We start from the raw sequence: 22,288 nt of genomic DNA, 5'->3' as shown, positions 1-22,288 counted from the left end.
TAAGAAAGGGTAGAGCATGCTATTTTTCTTAGAAGACTGTGCTCCTTTAACTTGTGTTGTGGCAACCTTTATATATTCTAACACTCTGTGATAACCAGTGCAATTTTCTACACTGTAGTGTGCTGGGCCAGTAATGCAAGAGAGGAAGTCCAATGAATCAAAAAGCGAATTAAGAACTTACACTCAGTTATGGGATACTTTTTCAATACACTAGAGGTAGTAGTGGAGGAGAAAATTAAGGCAAAACTGATCACTATTATGAACAGTGCTATGCATTCTGTCTATTAGACATTAGCATGGAGGACTTTCATCCAACAAATTATTCAACAAAAGTGTTTCTAGAAAAGCTACTGGGACTAATTTTTACCTACAGTAATATGCCTTTATGATGCTTCACTATGACTGCTCTCTTATCTTTAGCCTAGTTAGAAGTCTTCTTTTTTATTTTTGACTGTGTATAAGAGTGGTTGTTATAAGAATCTAAATTGCACCTTGGGGCAAATAAGATACTATCTATATTATATCAGTTTATAGGTTTATAGTCATTACTATTCTAATTGTACGGAATACATGAAATACTTACTTGTATTTGCTAATCAACATCTACAACAATCTACTGTAAATTGTCAATTCATATCTGTTTATTCATCAATTTATGTATCTCATCATTTTATACATATGCACTGAATATACAGTATTTTAAAATATATTACAAAACATTACAAAATATGTTAAATTTTGCAATATAGCTTGAAATTTGAAAAAAATATAAAGTTTGAGATTTATTTAAATATATTTGAATAAATTAATGTTGTTAATGTGCATTCAATGCACATTTAGTATTTTATATGAGTAAGCCTTGAAAACTGTCATCCAGAACATTTAGTAAACAGTATAAGTGGGTATTAATAATTATTTGATAATTAGTAATTAATATTTAAGTTGTACATTAAGCCTTACATTGCAATCACTCAATCACCTTAAAAAGCACAACTAAATACAATGAAACTTTAAATTAGCTTGCACTAAGGTACATACTGTCAAATTTTTCTATGATTTAATTGTTTATGATATTTTCATCACTATGACTGGAACTTTTTAAAACAAAGATTGCATAATATGTACAGTACATGAAAAACTCATTTTCATGTAAGCAGCAGTCTTTGGTTCTGAAATATGCTGATCCATGTCAAATATTTGTCACTGTGAGAGGGCAGTGTGTAAAGTGAAGATTTGTTTTATGTTAATAGTAAACATTTACCTCTTAAAATAAGATATTTTTTAGCATTTTCAAATATACGAAGTGGGCTATGTAAAATAAGATCTTGCAGATTTTTAGCTAATGTGTAAACTGATTAATCATTTATATATATTTGGTTTAACTGCATTTCCAGATTGAGTTATTTTTTTGTATACTTTTAATTTTTTTAGTAAACTCGTCATAAACCAGATCATTCCAGAAGATGATGCAATTTACCAGTGTATGGCGGAGAACGACCAGGGCTCCATCCTCTCTACTGCCAGACTAATTGTGGTCATGTCTGAAGACCGGCCCAGTGCACCCAGGAGTGTGAGAGCTGAATCTGTGTCTAGTTCAGCAATCTTGCTGGCCTGGGACCGTCCTTTGTACAATTCACATAAAGTGATTGCCTACTCTGTGCACTACATGAAAGCCGAAGGTAAGTAATACAAAGTCTTTCGTAGCAATAACAAAGAGATCACTCTGTTTCAGTTTGCGCAGGCATTCTGATGAAACCTACTGCAGGTTGTATTTTATATATGTTACAATGGGAGGCACACATAGTGATACAGTGGCTGGTGCTGCCGACTTGTAGCATCTGGAGCCTATGTTCATCTTTCACCCTGAGTATTATCTGATTTCTACCTAGGTACTCTGATTTTACTCCCACATATGAAAAACACACTGCTCATATTGGGTTAATTTGGTAATTTAAAATGGCCAAAGTGTATGTGAATAAACATCCTGAGATGTAAACTTGTATCATCATAGTTTAGATCCTTCTTTGCTTCTGATGCTGTCAGGATAGACATAAAAGCCCCTGCATCACTATAAATCAATTATGTGAGTTAACATGAATAGATGAGTAGACATATTACCAAATTTGTTTTATCAGTTTGCTTTTTTTGGTTGTGTAATGGCAAATCAAGGGTCTAATCAAGGTAGTACTTCTGTGGCTCTTCACTTATTTGGCATGATTGTTTTTTAATACTGTGAAAAGCGATTTCAAGTTCACTGTAATCAAAAGAAGAAAAAAAGATATAAAAACGCTACAATATTATCCATAGTAAACGAGTACCAGCACTGGATTACATAGTAAGGCTTTCTATATCTTCTGAGCTCTTTATTTTTTTAATGATTGCCATGTAACTATAAATAAAATGCATTATTTTTATTATTATTATGTAACTCTGATATCTAACGGAAAAGCACTGAGTTATTTACAAGTGATATATTGTTTTGTTAAACTAAATTGAAACAAAGATTTTTTTAATATATATAAATATTACATTTTAAAATTGTGAATGAAGCTTTTTATCATTTATTATTTTTTCACTGCAAGTGGTGCTATATAAGATAACATAATGCCCTTAAACCCAGTTAATGAAGATTAGAATTGCACAGAGGGACAAAGCCTGTCCCAGATGCAATGCAGGAACCTATTCGGAATGGAGAACCAGTAGAGCCACATATGCACACCAATGGGGACCAGTTTAGTGTTGCCAGTTAAGTTAATATGCATGTTTCTGCGATGTGGGAAGAAAATTGAAATATTTGGAGAAAAAATGTGCAAAGTTAGAGGGTACAAATGCTACACAGAAAACTAGGCCTTGGAAACTTAATGCATAGGCAGTAGATCTAACTGTTGTATGCCTATTCAGCCCTTATGTAAAATAAAGGCTTTAAAATAATACAAAATTAAATATAAAATTAGAAAATGTTTTTGGCAAGAAAAGGCTATTCAGCCCAACAACACTTACCAACCCAGTCCATCTAATTTCTACAAAATAGGTTCTTCAAGTTGAATATTGGTATGCATATTGATTTTGTCCCTAGGAGTAACAGCGTAGAAATTTTATAAAATAAAGGTTTTGCATTAATGCATTAAAATCTTAAAATATGAAGATATGCCAATCCATTGCCATGCATGTTCACAAACACATCTACACTTTCAAATGCGTAACCATTGCTTGCCTGATTTTTTGTAAAGTAACATTAACAAATTTAGATTCCTTTTTGATTAAATTTGGTGAAAGAAAGCACAATTTGATTCATGAAACAAATTCTAGTAAAGGCCTCTGGAGCATTCCTATCTAACCTCATTATTATTGCATTTTAGTGTAGTCTTGTCTAAATTTAAAAACCAACAAACAATGCTGAGTTTACTCTCTATGTTTTTACAAATAAAGATAACTTTTCAAATTTCAAATTATGATTATGTTGAGGGTAAGCACTAGACATAGCTAAAAGTAAAGACTTCTTTTATCCTGTGACCCTGAATGGGACAATAAGGATATAGTTGTATTTCTCAGAGATCTCCAAAGCAACTCTTTCTTCTGCTAATTCTTTAGTTCTCCAGTTTTATGACCTTAATGATGCCAATCAGCCACTCCTTTGACAGCTTTTGAAGTAAGGGCATGATAACAACATTCTGATGGTATGTGTTAACGGTATGCTTTTATCAAAAATTCCACACACCGCATACTATTTAATGATATAGTCTTCTGAATAATCAAGATACTACTGAAAAGTTTTAATTGTTTTATAAAAACTCTCAGAGTTAGCAACTAAATAGGTAATATGCTCCCCAGTAGAGTAATGTGAGAGCAAGCAGGAAAATGGCAATAAACATAGCAGGCAGCTCAGCCCTAGTGTGGAAACAAAGGGAAACTATCCAGGGCCTAATGGTGAGACCAGCTTTCTTTAATGGTTGGAAATAAAGTGAACATTAAAACAGGCTACCTATATTTTACATATTTTTAACTTTTAGTTTTGTTTTTTGTGTAGGAGGCATAGTTTTAAACTTTCACCCTCCAGGTAAAGCTGTTAATCAGTTAGTAGCCAAATACATATTAAAGATGCTATATAACATAAAGACATATGCAAACAAGCTATCTAACTTCATCTGCTTCTTTAGTCATCTCAAATTGTTCTTGTACTGAAGAATATTATGAATACTGGTTAATATCGGATATGAATGGTTACTGTCTGTGTGGATTGTTTACTGTATACATGTTTCAGTGGGTTTTTCTCCAGATAATTCAGTTTTTTTGGCTACATCCAAATGACAGCTATTAGTGTGACTACCAATTCTAAATTGGCCCAGCATGGTTAAATTGCCCTGCAATAGACTGCTTTCTTGAATAAGGTTGGTTACTGGCTTGTGCCAACTGCTCCTGAAAAAAAACTTAATTAGCCTCTCCCCATTACACTAAAATTGGATTAACCAAGTAAAAAATTGATGAATTACTTATGATGAACTGATCTGAATAGAGTTGAATCTCCAACTATTGTATACAACTCATGCAGGTGGAAAATAGCGATAACCACAATTGACCATTCAGCAAGGAAACCTTAGCAGGGTCTAATAATAACAAATATTTAACTTAAGTGAACTTTACAAACAATGAGCCTGGTAGTGGGGCATTTGTTTTATACTTAACCTGTTTAATTCAGCCCATTAGTTTTTTTTGTTATATATTTACGTATTTTTAAGAAAAGTTCCCATTGTTTAAAACCCTAAGCAATGAATTTAGGTTGGTAATAAATTATTTGATAGAGTTAAATTGTGCTATATAATAGAAAGATTATATTTAATATGTAGATATGGAAGGATTCATTTTTAATTGTACATATTAGTACATTGATTTATAGATCATCTTTCAAGGGTATTGTGTGCATAGAATTTCACATCAGTATAATAGAGATAAATGTTAGATGTGATAAAGTGAATCAATAGGCACTATGTGGTAGGCTCTATATAATAAAAAGATCTGAAATATGCTATATACAATTAAGAGATGGATGTCTTTTCCCATATCTACTGCCATTGGTGAGCCTGACATGAAGCACTTAAATGCACAAAACACAAATCATGAAACCTAGATATTGCCTTTATTGTAGCTAGTATTATCCTCTGTGTGATGTTTACCACACCGAATTGGCAAACATTTTTCATTAAAGTCCTGAGTGCATGGTTTCCAAGTGCCCCACAGAAAGGAATGTGGGAAACTGACCATCTGGTGTCAATCGTGTGTTGCCGGAGCAAAGGTCAAGGGAGAAGAATGACGTCCAGAGTGAAATGGGAACAGCAGCATTCTCTAAGCAAACAGTGTGTGCCGGCTGTCTGCTTCACCTCCAGACCTTTCTTTTGCTTTATTCTGAAAATGCAGCATCTTGCTTTGAAGATTTAGCATTACATTATCTTGAAAAATATTTGTGTTCGACCTTAGGCAAGCCACCAGTACAGAGGTTTTCATTTTCTACTGTTATCTGACGGTAACATCATGGAATCTGCAGTGGCAGAATTTTAAAAATGGAATCTGGAGGAGAAATTAAAAATGCAGATTTAGGTTAATTTAAGTTTTAATACTTACTGTAGATAAATATTTCACAAGACACTGCAGTTCATATTAGTCAAGTACCTGACACTTCAAAACCCTTGGAAGCTCTTGTTATTTAAAAAGTATCTTATACAGAATAAACACAAAAATGAAACTGCCACATAAACCTGCAAAAACATCTGGAAATTGGGACTGTAGGATGTTTTAGTGTCACAGTGTTATTGTTCCTACAGTTAATACCCACCTGTCCTACTCTCTGACAGAACTGGTGTGAGCCAGTAGAGCATCAGTAAGTATCAGAATTTGATTACAGGAAGATTTAAATAATGGTGTTTGTCTATATATATATGCATACACATTATCATATTTAATTTACTGCATTTGTTATTGTATTTCTTAAAAGTATTTCTTAATGTAAAACATTTATCAATATTTTGGGGATCTCATGGAAGTTAACTTCATATTTAGAATTAAAGGGAAGCTTCCTTGCAGTATCTTGAGATAGGAGTCTTGATAACATGCAGATGTAACAGAGAATGAGTATAGGTGTTTTTTCAGGCATCTTGTGTAGGAGTATGGATAAACCAGTCCAAAATGTAAGGGGGGATGAACATCTTTTTCAGTTTGATTCAGAGATGCAGATACAAACTTACTTTTGGATTTAACTTATACTCCGGTTTTGCTAGTTACTGCATCTTCCTTCTTCTTTTGATTAACAAACCAGCTATTTTGGTTTTATCTGGATTTGTGTTTTGGGATGTCCCAGAGTAAAACACATATTGTGTATGTTAAAGTAAAAGGAAAAACAGAATGAGTCTTTCCCAATTGCCATTAGCATAGCTTCTCGTTTGCATACTTTATTGAAACAATGCAGATAAAAAAACTGGCATGGTGTTCCATCTTTTGTAAGAAGAACAAGGACCTTCTACTATGTGTCTCTTCTGAATACCGATGTTAAGATACTCTCCAACATTCTAGCCAGAAGGATTGAGAAAGTACTTCCTTCTGTAATATTATAAGACCAAACAGGATTTATTAAAGGCAGACACTTAACTTCTAATCTTCAACATTTGTTTAATATATTTACCCATTATATATAACACTCCAGAGATCCTATTTTCTTTAGATGCAGAAAAAAGATTTGATATGGTTGAAATGGGCTACCTAATAACCACTTGCACAAATTTAGGTTTGGCCCAAACAGACGTGCATGGATCAAACTACTTTATACTAGTCCTGAAGCCTCAGTTCTTATTAACAACATTATTTCAGATAACTTCAATCTAGAACATGGTGTTTGACAAGGATGCCCCTTATCACCTTTGCTCTTTGCAATCGCCATTGGACCATTGGCTGTATACTTTTGAAATGCATCAGAGATAAAGGAGATTCTCAGAGTAGGACTTGAACAGAAAATATCACTAAATGCAGATGATATAGTACTTTATATATCGGACCCATAAAATACTCTGCCTGCAGTCCTAAAAGCATTAGCAGATTTTCAAAAGATATCTGGACTGAAAATCAATTTGAATAAAAGCATGCTTTTTCCATTGAATTCTCTAGCATGTGATATCAGACTGGATACCTTCCCATTTATCTTAGCAGATCAGTTCAAATATCATGGGGTAAATATTACAAATAAATATGAAGCTGTTTTTTCAACAAAATTTTGCTGTCTGCATCGAAAAAATGAAACAAGACGTGTTTGAAGTTTTTACTCCCCGGTAGCACTGCTACAACGGGACTAGATGGTCTACCCTCCACCTTACATTAGCAGGGATAATCAACATTGTTAAGAAGACCATCCTTCCCAAGCTGCTCTTCCTATTTCAAAGCATCCTCATATACGTTAACAAATAATGTTTTAAGAATTTAGACTCAATCATAACTTTATTTATTTGGAATTCGAAACATCCACACATCCAAAGGGTGACTCTACAACAACCTAATGCAGAGATGGACATGTCAATACCCAACTTTCACTTTAATTACTGGGCAGCAAAAATACATGCTATAAAGACTTGGACATCGGCACAAATTGATGAATATCCATAAGCATGGTTTGCAATAGAAATAAAATCTTACAGCAGGGAACATAAAGAAGTACTGTGTGCCCCAGTTAATACAAACTACCATCATTACACTAAAAATCCAGGTGCCCTTCATTCTCTCAGAATATGGAACCAATGTAGGAAGGACTTTAGGACAGAAAAGCTTTTATCTGTTGCACCTCTACATAACAACCACCTTTTTCCACTACTAACACATAGACTTTTCTTGCTCAGCTGGAAGAATCCCACACCACCACTCTTATGTTAGTGGGTAATCGATGTTTTATATTACTTGAAATTGGAAAAAATCTAATTTTCACTTGGAGAATCTGTTCAAAACTTTTTTTAAAATATGGCTGGGTCTAATCAATAACATTTTAGAATAAGCTTTCATTTTGTGGAAGAGACGCCCTTCTTTACTTGCTGTTTTTATATAGTAGCTTCGGTTGCTGGCTCCTCTCTCTTTCGCTTGGGTGGGGGTTGAATTTTGCTTTGATTTGTTAAATTTAACTTGACTGTATGGAATGTTATCTGTTCCTAATTAAAATCAATAGAAAATGGCCTGGTGTTTGCATACATATGATTTCTTAGTCATTTTTGGATGGATAAATTAATAAATCACTGTTAAGGAGCAGTTCTTATCTTTTATTTCTTCTTGCATAATGAGTATTTTTTTTCAAAGTATTCTTTGAAGATGTGAAGTACAGTGTTACTACTGCTGTCAACAGGGATAGAATACCTCTTTTTCATTTTGTTTTTAATTTTCTGGCACACTTTATCATATTAGATTGTAGAATCATGTTTGTCTGGATCTTTCATATTGACATTCATTCATTTTACAGTTCTGTTCTGGAGTAGAGGCTACCCAAAAATGGGTGAGAGGTAGGAAAGGGAAAAAGAATTACAGCCTAATTAAAATGAGGGCTAATTAAAGTGTGTGCTGGAGTGTGCTAATTCAACACTAGAGATTTTGTGAAGGTATTAAGAGCACGCTGGTTTGGGTGGAAGGCTGTCTTTGTGCTCTGTTATGCTTTCTTTCATTAGACCTCAGTATGAGGCCTAGCAGTGTATTCATCAGCTGAACAATACTTGTTCTATTTACCCTCAAGGATCTTGTTTACTAGGTCAGAAATCAGCCTGTTCAATTCAATATGAACAGGCAATCAGCCGTTCTGTTGTGCGACCTTTCTAATCTCTGCTAATTAAAATGCTATCATATGCATTGAAAAATGTGGGAAAATTTAATTGTGGAATTTGGCTTTCTGTGTGTTTGTAAGTTTGTCTGTTAAGAGGACGACTGAGTTTGATGAAGTGGGACCTTTTTTGTTGTTCTTAAATGGCTAGGCAAGGATCTTGGTAGAGACAGCTTTACAAATCCATTGTATACGGCAGTGGCCAGCTTATTAGACGCCTGATTATATGTTAATTGGCAGTTACTGCTGAGAGTGAAGGGAATAGTAGCTATAAAAGGTATGTAAAAGGTTAAAACCTCCTCGTTGTCTGAATGTATGCAAATCTTAACACTTTCAGTCAATGCCATATTAGACAAAAAGGACTTTTCAAAATGTAAGGATAATGTAAAAACATAACAAAAAAAGCCCATACAGTACTTCCTCAGAGGGACACAATAGTCTTTTTGGACCAAGATTTAAATTAATTCACTTTTGTTATTAGAGAGGGTTTGCTTTAACCTAAAAAGCTGCTGTTCATGATGTACTACATACTGATTGGACAGTTGGTATTGAGCATTTAAGAACATGACCAATTCTGTGACCAATGTGCATTCACTGTGGTTATATTGTCAATCAGGAGAGACAAACTGTTTAATTGAAAATCCACACTGCATTATGACATTGAGAACTTATTAAACCTGCTGTGTCAAATACAGTTTATAAAGCAAAAGACAAAATTTTAATGTTAAATTATCTAACACACCCAACAAACAACAATAATCCGCTTTCCCTTGAATTATATTTATGTGATAAGTAAATACAAAACAGAATATTTAAAAATAGAAAACTATAAAATAAACACAAATGAAGAAACCTTACAAAGAATAAAATAGACTAAAAATGTTATTCATTTTCTATCTATCGATCTATGACTTGAGTGTGTCGTCTCACCACAGTAGCACACCAGCATGTAGAAGTAACATTTTGTGGCTTGATGAAATCAATCAGTGGCAATCCAAATTGCTTACAGTTCTCATGCAGGGTGGTAAAGCAGGTTTGTGGATAAAGGTTATGAAAGTTTCTATTAGGCCACATACTGTATGCATTCCACACAGATTTGTCCCCTGCTTTGTGCTGGCTGCTCTAAAACAGTCTTGCTTTTTGCAGAGACTTTATAAACACAAGGATCAATTCCTCTTATCTTAAAGTTGTTCTATTTTACTGACAACGGCAGCACTTCTTCTAGTAATTATTGAGAGCTCAGTTGTTCTTTTTTTTTTAATCCTGTAAGCAGTGTCAAAAATGAAACAGTTTTGTACTTCTGCGCCTTTTAAACATCTTGTTTCTGAAGGTTGCTGTTTTTTTTTTGCCTTTGTCAATTAACAGTCTTGGTGTGGAATGTTAACACTGGAACTTTAAGACCTGGCCTGGCTGAAAGCAAACATCCTTGTAGCCATGTGCCACCAGCATGCTGATTGAAGATTCCTCAGGTCACATTCTTTTTCTGGTCAGCTATCTATGACATTCATCTCATTACTTTATTTACCCCAGTATTTTCGCTTTGCACCCATTCCACCATAACCTATCATCTATGGGGAAGGAGCGAAAGCTTTAGAGTAGTTAAAAATTTCGGTGTCCTGTTCTCAACAGATCTCAACATTTTAGGGTCTCCTGATAATGAAAATATTGATATCTCGATGATGGGTATGCATCTGTCTGTCTGTGTGTCACAGTTTTTTGTGGATCTCGTCAATTGCCATTGATAATTACCTATTTTATGATCAGAATGATCAGCATTAGAGCAGTAAATAATTACTGAAATGTTATGGAATAGTTTGGGTAACTTGGTTCCTAGGGTGCAAAGCCTACTGACTCTCACATCTGAATTTTTTCCTTTATTATTATGCTGTTTGGCTTATCTTTTTATTTAGCCATTGTGGGAAAAAGATACCTTAATTGCAGTGGATCTTAACTCTTAAAACCTGACATGTATCAGGGAAGGCAGAACCTTGCCTGACTGACATTTTCAGTTCCATGTTAGCTTCCTAGCTAGTGATAAGGCAGAGAACCAGGGAAAAGTCTCAGGGTTCTGAAATACCAGGAGGGTTCCTCTTGAACTCCTTCATTATAGAATACATTTTATTGTGTGTTTTTCTCTCAGTGATGTTTTCAAGTATGAAGACATTTTCAGCCATTTCATTGTATTTACTTTCAATGGCTATCAATATATTAGAGCCTTTTCTGCTTGTGGCCATGTTGCTTTTATAGCCAAAAACTCATTGTTGGTTTATCCTGTGCATCCCATCCCTCCCTCTGCCAAAACACCTTCTGTAAACCAGATTGCTGCACCTTCTTCTCTTTAGTTGTCCCTACAAATTGTAACCAGAATGTACTGTATCATTCATTGCTTTACTTAATTCTTAACTAAATATGACACTTTGTGACACTATCTACACACTATATGCTTACCAAACCTAATTCTAACTGGAATGCACTGCCTTTTTGAGATACCTAATTCTAATTCAAATGTTTTGCGTGTGATTAGAATATATAGTACATGTTAGCTTTACAGCAATTATTCAATGTTAACTGTCACCACAATTTTTCCTGCCATCTCTGTACCTGATCCCAAAGTGACATTCTAACTGAAATGGGCCTTGCAACCCCTTTGACAAGTTAATAATGGAATGTACCACTCATTGCAAATGCATGTTACACCTTGAGTGTGCCAGGAATGCCCAATGCCACTTTTTTATCTAATTCTGCCCCTGTCTAGTTATAATTAGAATGGACAGTCCAGCCTGGCCCTGCTACCACAGTCAATACAATTTTAATCCGCAACATAACACTCCTTTAGCCAACTCTGAATTGAATGCTCCAGTATGGAAAATGACTTAATTCTTTACTTCAAAGTTTACTTGAAGACACTTTTCCGCCTCTTTTTTCTGTTTTAAATGGAATGTGCCATGAATTTTAGCAGTGTTTCCCATTTTGTTTCATTCTGATTTTGAATTCCAAGTAGCATAAGATTTTTTGTTTTTGATAATTTAAACAATTTCATGTCACTCACATAGAATAATAGCACTATCATGCCACCCACTTTAACAACCCTATTACAGAGACATCTACACTGTGTACTCAATGTATGTAGTACACTTTCCGTGTGCTGAGCATGCCTAGACACACCTTTTATTTACCATTTTATGATAATGCCCATTACTCCCTGGTCATCAGGGGCTGGTAAGCAATGTATTACCCCTGATAATTTTTTGATCAGATATTTATTTGTTCTCTCTTGCTTGGTTACTTAATTTTGTTTGTTCTTCGCGTGCCACTGCATCCTCCAAGAACATGTAAAAACATACATGTTCAATTCAATTCAGTTTATTTCTGCATAGTACTTTCCAATGACTAAATGCTTAGAGAACTGTAACAAGTTTACAGTCAAACGGAAAATTACAAATTTTACAAAGTACATAATGTTCACACATTACAAGTACTAGTAATAATTACACCCTTCAACATTAATAAAACCTAACTGGGTAAATACCTTTTCTATATTGACTTCCTGTGGCTCCACTGGCTGTGAAGATCTTTGCTAAATGTATAACTGTAATGCACCCATTGCTTCCTGTCTATTTTGAGCAAAATGCTTGTTGGAAGAACTGTGATTTGATCAGTGATAAGAATAAAACAGCATCCATGAAATGTGCATGTTAGGTGAATTGAAAATTCTAAAGTGGTCCTGGTTATGTGAGTGTGGGTATGTTCTGCAACAGACTGTCTTGCCACTGATGCTGAAATGATAGATTTTTGGCTTCTTACCACCATTTATATGGGTTAATCTAAACAAATTAATTATATGGTTGTATCTAAATGACTTGAATATGATTTTTTTTTTTTACACTTGTGGTGGGACCAGTTTAAAAAAACCAAAATTGATTTTTATTGTCTATGCAGGGTTATTCCAAACTTTTTGTTAGAGTGATACACATTTAAAAAAATGTTCTTGTTTAGATAGCACATGATTGCATTAATTGTTTCACTGGTAGCTGGAGATTGTCTATGAGCCATTTAAGATGACTTTTATCAGAAGCATCTGCTAATAAGGATTTCTGGTAAGTAATGCAAGTGATGTGGTAAGTAATTAAGTAAAGTAATGTAAGTAATAAAACAAGATTCAAGAAGCTCAATTTGAGTATGCAGAAAGGAAACATTTACATTTTAAAATTTTCTACTCACGTATTCTTTGCCATTACTTTACTCTTCATGTCAGCCTGCAGTGTACAGCATTTAAGTAAAGGAATAACCAGCACATCTGACACTGAGTAGTGGTCATAGTTACCATGGTGTGGGCAGGGGAGAATCTTATTGTTTTTTACCATCAATAACTCATTGCTCCTTTTATGTTTTTTCTTGTCGCACACAGGCTTAAATAATGAGGAATATCAAGTTGTTATTGGAAATGACACAACCCGATACATTATTGACGACCTGGAACCAGCCAGCAATTACACATTCTACATTGTAGCCTACATGCCCATGGGAGCCAGCCGCATGTCAGACCACGTGATTCAACACACGTTAGAAGATGGTGAGTGCCAAATGTGCCAGCTGATAAATATTTTTGGCTTGTCAGTCATCAACTCTTGCTCATGGTTAACTATGTTTGGGGAGTAAGAGAAGTATGATATTGGACCTGGGGTAAAGTGATTAGTAATGCCAAATTTCTGATTATTTAACACAGTTGGTCCTTAGTGGGTTTGGAATTTAGAGGCACATAGGCATGAACTCAGTCCTTATTAGTACTTCACTGTCCTGCATTGCTTGTGTCACTTCACTTGTCTATCGGACTGAGTTCCAATTGTGGAAATTTATGAAATATTATATTGTATTTGTGAAGCACCTCAAGATGGTGTTTGCTATAAAAGCATACTTTTCTATTCTGGTTTTCTTGAGCTATCGTTCTTTATTTAACTTTATATAGCACACTGGACATGGGACTTGTGTTTATTGGCAACACACATTTTTACTTCTGGTCTTTTTATGTGTAAATTTCCATTGTTCACAAAGTTCTTTGAGGGGTGGTATTTAAATTTGCTACTTTTTGGATTCAATTCCACCTCCTGCATTAGAAAGGAATACTTACACAAACTTTGGAAAAGGCACATATTTTGCACCTTAAAGAGTAGTTAGCTTCTAAGCCTTTATGTTGGAGAGCACAGATCACTCAGATTAATTACTAAACATATTTTTGCTTTGTGGGTAATTAAAGTTTAGAACTACTGATAGCCAAGTGAAACTATTGCCTTTATCAGAGGAATATGTTTACCTTTTACCAAAAGCCATGTATTGTCATAAAATGTGCTGAAAATAGCAACATGTATTTATGTAGCACATTTTCATACAAAACATGAACGCAAAATGCTTAACAGAAAAATAAAAGAATTACAATTTCTAAATAAATAAATACATAATTGCAAATACATAATTAAAAATAAAAACATAGTCCTAATGGAATTAAGCATAACTTAAAATAACTTTTAACTATATACAGTCTCTAATAGCTATAAAGATAAAATTCAGACTCAGATTCTGTAGTCATGTGGCTAGGGTGGAGAGGAATACAAAAACTCCAGATGACAGAATGCTAAAGACAGTACACCTCTAGAACTTCCAAGGACAAACAACTAACCAAGCCCCTGGGCATTTTACAGTGCATAAATGGGATAAAGTTAATTATTATTGTTATGATGTGCCATCCAAAAGATTTGTTGCAGCAAGTCTCATCACTAGTTGTAAGCATCAACATCCCTCCCAGCATCAAAGGTGGTTGCGTAGCAGATTGATCAGGAGTCAGTGGCACAGTATGCATTACAGCATTTACTTTATGATTGCTGATCAGTGATCTGAAGATTATTAATCTGACTAAATTGACATAGTATATTTATTTTGGTTTCTGTTATTTATTTACTAACTAAATAACCACTTCTGTATGTGCTTTTTTTAATACTCAATATTCATTTCCTCCTTGTGCCAAGTAAATACTAACAAGAGTAGCTGATACAAGAAAGCAGTTTTGGGTGGTTATTTTGTAGTGAATGTATCTAATAGTGAGGAGATTTTAAGCATGATTACAATATGAGTCTGGTAACAGTGACTGGAACTGAAAAAAATAGTCAAATGGTTTTTCAGTCTCAGAGGCTCAGAATTTTTGATAGTAGTTAAAGGTTGACTGTCTGACACATCCATCAGGCAGTGTAGTCCTATAGATGCTAAAGCTACTAAATAATGTAATTTGGATTGTCAGGCACAAGTCCACAAGCTTAGCCTTTTAGATCCTTAAGTAACCTTGAACAAATTGTATCACTAGCCAGGTTATTATTACAGAAAGATATGTGGAATTGTGTTGTACATGGAAATGCTTTGGAGCAGTGTTTAATATTCAGTTATGTTCTTTAAAATGAATGGTTTAATATAATTTAGAAACTTTCTTTGTGAACATAATCCCAAAACTATTTCTAAACCATACGTACTATCTAGTTACGCCAGTATGGTCTTGGATTTTGAAAAGAAATATTAATGATCTTGGCTTGTAATATTTGAATTGCCAACTTCCTTTGTGTGTCATTGAAAATTTGTTAAGATTAACAAACAATAGGCTATATGGCAATAACTCATGTGGAAATTTGAAATTAAGATTAAAACTGCCTCACTACCGGTTAAGACTATAAAATGACATTAAAAACTCAGAGTCAATGTCTCCATGATGGGACAGTTAACTTTGTGAGCTGGAATGTTAAAGGCCTGAATCACGAATTAAAGAGAAAGAAAGTATGCTCTCACCTAACAGGCTTAAACGCTAAAATAGTATTTTTACAGGAGACCCACTTACTAAGCAAGGATTGGTCCAGACTACAAAAAGACCGGACTGGCCAAATGTTCCATTCTAGCTTTACAAAGAAAACTAGAGGTGTGGGAATTCTCATACACAGAACAGTCCCATTTGTAGCATCAGATGTAGTATCGGACCCTGAAAGGAGATATGTGATGGTCGTGGGCAACTTATTTAACAGTAAAATGATTTTGATAAATGTTTATGCACCCAATGTCGATGATAAGGAATTCATGCAAAATCTATTTGCATCCATTCCCAATGTGAACACTCATAAAATTATAATGGCTGGGGACTTTAATTGTGTTTTAAATCCACTCTTAGATAGGACTCCTGTGACAGGGGGGACGACATCTAACACTGCAAAGACAATTACACAGTTTTTAACCGACCACAACTTATCAGACCCCTGGAGGTTTCTAAACCCAAACTCAAGAACATATTCATTCTACTCACCAGTGCAGTTACTCAAGAATTATTTTTTTTATAGATAATAATTTCCTGCCTACGATAAAATCGTGCAAATACGACACAATTGTTATCTCCGACCATGCCCCTCTAGTCTTGGAGCTAAAATCATTAAGCCCCGCACACTCACCTCGCAGATGGCGTCTTAACCCTCTTCTAGTAGCATACGAGAACTGCACAGAATTTATATCCAAACAAATCAGCTGCTTCATAGATACAAACACACCCTCAGAGGTTTCTGCAGGAACACTCTGGGAAACTTTAAAGGCCTTCTTAAGAGGACAGATTATTTCATATCTTTCCCACAGAAATAAATTAGAAACCAAGAAAGCGCCAGAGCTAAGAAGCGAAATTACTAGATGAAGAACAAGCCAGGCATCCAAGTGAAGCTCTTCATAGGAAAAGGCAGGCTCTGCATACAGAACTCAACATCTTGACAACTAAAGAAACTGAACAACTTATTTATAAGTCAAGACATCATTACTATGAACACGGAGAGAAAGCTAATAAGCTTTTAGCTCAACAAATCCACAAGCAAGAAGTTCGCAGTGCAATCCCAGTAATCACCAACACGAATCGAGAAGAAATCATTGACCATAAAAATATAATGCACATGTTTAGAGTTTATTATAAAATCTTATATTCTACTGAGTTTAAAGAAGACAACACACAATCGAGTGCATTTCTGGATACATTACAGACACCACAAATAGATGCTTTAAGTGCTGAGGAACTGGATAAACCTCTGACCCTATCAGAATTACTAGATGCTATAAAGTCACTTCAAAGCGGGAAATCAGCAGGCCCTGATGGTTACCCCGTAGAATTTTATAAGAAATTCTCCACTCAGCTAGCTCCCCTCTTATTGGCAACATTTACAGAAGCTAGAGACAATCAAATTCTACCTCAAACTTTTCGTCAAGCATTAGTCACAGTCTTTCCTAAACAAAATAAGGACTTGTTACAATGTGCATCATACAGACCAATTTCACTCCTGAATAATGATGTTAAGATACTGTCAAAAATTATAGCTAGAAGGATGGAGAAAGTGCTGCCCTCGGTAATATGACAGGATCAAACTGGATTTATTAAAGGCTGACACTTATCTTCCAATCTCCGACACCTGTTTAATGTAATATATTCACCAGCAAAGTCAAACACCCCAGAGATATTATTATCATTAGATGCAGAAAAAGCATTTGATATGATTGAATGGAACTACCTTTTCACTGCATTGGAGAAATTTGGGTTTGGCCCGAATATTTGTGAATGGATCAAACTACTGTATACCAATCCAGAAGCTTCAGTTTATATTAACAACATTTGTTCAGACTACTTTAAGCTAGAACGTGGCACCAGACAAGGATGCCCCTTGTCACCACTGCTGTTTGCAATTGCCAATGAACCACTGGCGGTTCACTGTCGAAATTCTTATCAGATAAAGGGGAGTATCAGAGAAGGACTGGAACAGAAAATTTCTCAATATGCAGATGATATGGTTTTATATATATCAGACCCAGAATACACTGTGCCTGCAGTTTTAACAGCACTTACAGAATTTCAAAAGATATCTGGTCTCAGAATTAATCTGAATAAAAGTATACTCTTTCCAGTGAATTTACAAGCATATAATATTAGATTGGACACCCTGCCTTTTAGCATAGCAGAACAGTTTAAATACCATAGGGGTAAATATCACAAGTAAACATAAAGCTCTTTATCAACAAAATTTTGCCGTCTGTATGGAAAAAATTTAAGCAAGACTTGCATAGATGGTCAACCCTTCATCTCACTCTAGCCGGAAGAATTAACGTTGTTAAGATGAATATCCTTCCTAAACTTCCATCCATCCATCCATTTCCCAACCCGCTGAATCCGAACACAGGGTCACGGGGGTCTGCTGGAGCCAATCCCAGCCAACACAGGGCACAAGGCAGGAACCAATCCCGGGCAGGGTGCCAACCTACCGCAGGACACACACAAACACACCCACACACCAAGCACACACTAGGGCCAATTTAGAATCGCCAATCCACCTAACCTGCATGTCTTTGGACTGTGGGAGGAAACCGGAGCGCCCGGAGGAAACCCATGCAGACACGGGGAGAACATGCAAACTCCACGCAGGGAGGACCCGGGAATCGAACCCAGGTCCCCAGATCACCCAACTGCGAGGCAGCAGCGCTACCCACTGCGCCACCGTGCTGCCCCTTCCTAAACTTCTTTTTTGTATTTCAAAACATTCCAATATATATCAATAAATCATTTTTTAAGCAATTAGATTCAACTATAACCTCATTTATTTGGAACTCAAAACACTCACGTATCCGAAGAGCGACCCTACAAATACCTCAGGCAGAAGGTGGCATGGCTTTACCTAATTTTCAGTTTTATTACTGGGCAGCAAACATACAAGCCATAAAAACCTGGATACAAATAGATGAGAATACACAGGCTTGGTCTGCAATAGAAGTAAAATCCCGCAGTACTTCTTTATATTCCCTGCTCTGCGCTCCAATAAATGCAAGTTATCGCAAATATACTAATAACCCAATTGTGCTTTACTCACTCAGAATATGGAACCAATTTAGAAAGCAATTTAAGATGGAAAATCTTTTATCTGTTGCACCCCTGCAGGAGAACCACCACTTTCAACCCTCGCAAATATATCCAGTTTTTAATACTTGGAAAAGATTTGGGATTAAATTGCTCAGAGATCTTTATATAGACAATATCTTTGCATCCTTTGAACAATTACGTTCCAAATTCAGCTACACATTTCTTTCACTATCTTCAAATTAGAAACTTTGTTAAACAGAAACTGTCCGATTTTCCTCATCTTGTACCTTCCACCATGCTGGAAAAAATACTGCTCAGTTTCGAGGAATTAGACACTATTTCCGCATTATATAAAATTTTTTTAGAGTCCCTTCCTTTCAAAGATCCAAGAGAACAATGGGAAAAAGATCTCTTAATTAATATATCAGAAAAGGAGTGGAAGGTAGCATTGCAAAGAATTCACTCGAGCTCCATATGCGCAAATAGAATTATTCAACTAAAAATTATATATTAAGCTCATCTGTCTCGCTTAAAACTGTCCAAAATATTTCCAGGGCAAGATCCAACCTGCGAACGGTGCAACCAAGCTCCTGCCTCACTGGGTCACATGTTTTGGGCATGCACCAAATTAACATCATTTTGGACCAAAATTTTTAAGTGCCTTTCAGACAGCCTTGGTGTCACACTCCCTCCTAACCCATTAATAGCTGTGTTCGGTGTTCTTCCAGACGGACTTGAAATGAAGAGGACAAGCAAACTGTGATTGCATTCACTACACTTTTGGCACGCAGACTTATTTTGTTAAATTGGAAGAATCCTAACTCTCCTCTGATAAGTCAGTGGGAAACCGATATTTTATATTATTTGAAATTGGAAAAAATCTAATTATCAGTTAGAGGATCTGTACAGAATTTTTTCAAAACCTGGCAGGATCTAATCAATAATATTTTAGAATAAGAAGAAATATTTATTTCCGCATTTCTTACCCTTCTCCATTTTATATATATATATATATATATATATATATATATATATATTTATTTTCCTTTCTTTTGTTTATTTTTGCCCTATTAAAAAGCCCTAAGCAATTCTTCTTTGGCCATGCTCTCCTTCTCAAGGGTGGGGTTTCATTTGTCTTCAGTTGTTTTTTGTATAAATTGATGTATTTGTATGGAATGATTACAATAATATTAATAAATAAAATTAAAAAAAAAAAGATTAACAAAGATGCCATGTTTTGATGTGCCACAGAATGTCACAAGTGTAGCTGTCCTACTGTTTCTCTGATAATGAAGAGAAACTTTTCATGCCTGTGTATAAAATTTTGGATCAGTTCTAGAAGTAGAAAGGCAAATAATTGCATTATTCATTTTTAAAATTTCATTCCGGGAAAGGACATAGAGTTTTCTTTTCATTTGAAGCAGTAATGTCAAAAATTTTGATCCATTGTTAACAGTCAATACTGTAGATTTTTATGTTGCTGTTTTCAATTTGATTTTATGCTACAGTGGTTATGTAACATGTTATACCTATTTAGGCTTAGAGTCAAAACAAAAATTAACAGAAGCCAGATAGTAAACATTATTATTGCCAGATAAGTCAAAATATCAGAAATAAGAGGCAAAAGATGTTTTCTGTATTTTTTTTTTTTTTTGCTTATGTACTGCCTTATTTCTTTTTAAAAGCTTTGCTGTGCTTCAAAGCACAAATGTTAAGGATCACTATTTTAAATAAAATAGCTTTCAGACCAATCCTCCTTAATTAACATTTTATGTATGGTATCCATTATGAACACTATCTTGTGAGCTTTGCAGGGCTAATGGTTAAACATTTTGTTTTACATTCTAACATATTGACTAATAGATGGCAATACTTCGTGTTACTGGTGAGATTATGTACTTTATTATTTACAAGTCACATATTAATAGTATACATTTTTGTATATTTATATGTTGTATGGTGCTGGCTAATTAAGTTATTAAGCCAGCATCATACAGTGGGTCAGTGATAAGGACAAAATACGCATTCTTATAGTTTATATTTCTGCGCTTAGGCAATGTTTCCAATGTCATTTTAAAGTTGAACAAGTCTAATGTACAATTCTGGATCTACACCTGTGTGATGTGTGAAATTTTGCTCTAACAATCCAGTTTTACTTTTTTTTTTTTTTTTCTTTTTTTCTTTTTTCAGTTCCTCTTCGTGCCCCTGAGATCAGCTTGACGAGTCGCAGTCCCACTGACATTGTAGTTTCATGGCAGCCTATTCCAGCAAAGTTCAGACGGGGCCGCATTGTGGCAATTCGCCTCTCTTTTCGTACCAGCACAGAGAATGCTATTAACACGCTAGAACTCCCAGGAAGCATGTCTGAATACCTGATTGAATCTCTGATTCCAGACACCATATACCTAGTCCGCATAGCTGCTGCCACAAGGGTTGGATGGGGAGAGCAGTCTGCCTGGACATCCCACCGAACTCCTAAAGCATCCAACATTAAAGGTACATTCTGCTATTTTTGTTTGTGTGCTTATCCATTAAGAAATACATTTATTTTATTTCCATCTTAATGCTTATTAGGGTTGGGGGGGACGCAGAGACTTTTCCTGGAGCATCAAGAGCAAGGTAGAAACCAGACCTGGACAAGCTATCTGTCCATCACATAAACCCATACTTACTTCTACTGGGCCAATTTAACACACATACCTTTGGGATGTGAGAGGAAAACTTGAACACCCAGAGAACACTCATATGGAGAAAATGTGAAAATGCTACACTAGTAATACCCAAGACAGGATTTGAACTGAGTATCCTGGTAAGGCAACACAGTACTAGCCATCCCCATTGAGTTTCCTAGAACTTAAAGTTTTATTTCATAGGAATTTTGTGACTGAATACTAATTTTGTGATATTCCTGCCATTATAAAATTGATCATCAGTTTACTTTTCATGTAACCCTCATAAATTGGTGTGCTTATAGGACCTAAATATTTGCATTCCACAAAACCCTAAGATGTGAGTGGAAATTCAGTATACTTTTCTTGCTAATGAATATTAGGCCACTATGTCCCTCAAAAACTGACAAGGACACGGAAATAAATTAAAAAAGGGGGATATTTCTTGACAAGAAAAAGACAGAAGATTTAGGAAATAGAGTTCAAATATAAAAATATAATTGTAATGATGTCAGTCTGTATCTATTTGTCATCTTCTTGTTCAACAGCGTTATAATAGTGATGAATTTGATAGGACATCCAAGTCTTGACGTGTTTTTCACGAGTGCTTCTTAACTGATGTTCTCTATAACCTTTGTTAAGTACATGAAAGTCGTGTACAGCTTTTTCCACTGTTCTCAGCTTTTAATTTGGATTTGAAAGGCCTAGATATTGTATTGGTAGTATCACATTGTGGTCTGAAGCCACACTGAGACTGGGGAAGGGTTTCCTTAGCAAGTGGATGCTGACAACTTACATATGAAGATTTTTCAAATTTAGAACCGGTGATGCCATAGTAATTTCCATTCGTAGATTTGTTGTCCTTCTTGAAGACGATGACAGTGTTAG

At 35.2% G+C, this 22,288-nt stretch overlaps 1 protein-coding gene across 1 annotated transcript in view; it reads left to right on the top strand.

The window, feature by feature from the left end:
- LOC114668121 (protogenin-like) overlaps window positions 1-22,288 on the top strand; it is a 111,339-nt gene that overhangs the window by 49,775 nt on the left and 39,276 nt on the right. Inside the window, exons 8-10 of the mRNA XM_051920490.1 lie at window positions 1,432-1,679; window positions 13,239-13,403; window positions 20,922-21,227. Of these exons, the coding sequence (XP_051776450.1) occupies window positions 1,432-1,679; window positions 13,239-13,403; window positions 20,922-21,227 (719 nt within the window). The remainder of the gene's footprint in view (window positions 1-1,431; window positions 1,680-13,238; window positions 13,404-20,921; window positions 21,228-22,288) is intronic.

This window comes from Erpetoichthys calabaricus, chromosome 17 (assembly GCF_900747795.2).
Source record: "Erpetoichthys calabaricus chromosome 17, fErpCal1.3, whole genome shotgun sequence".
Lineage (NCBI taxonomy): Eukaryota > Metazoa > Chordata > Cladistia > Polypteriformes > Polypteridae > Erpetoichthys > Erpetoichthys calabaricus.
Note: the sequence above shows the minus strand (reverse complement) of the source record. Positions and strands in the feature narration are given on the sequence as shown.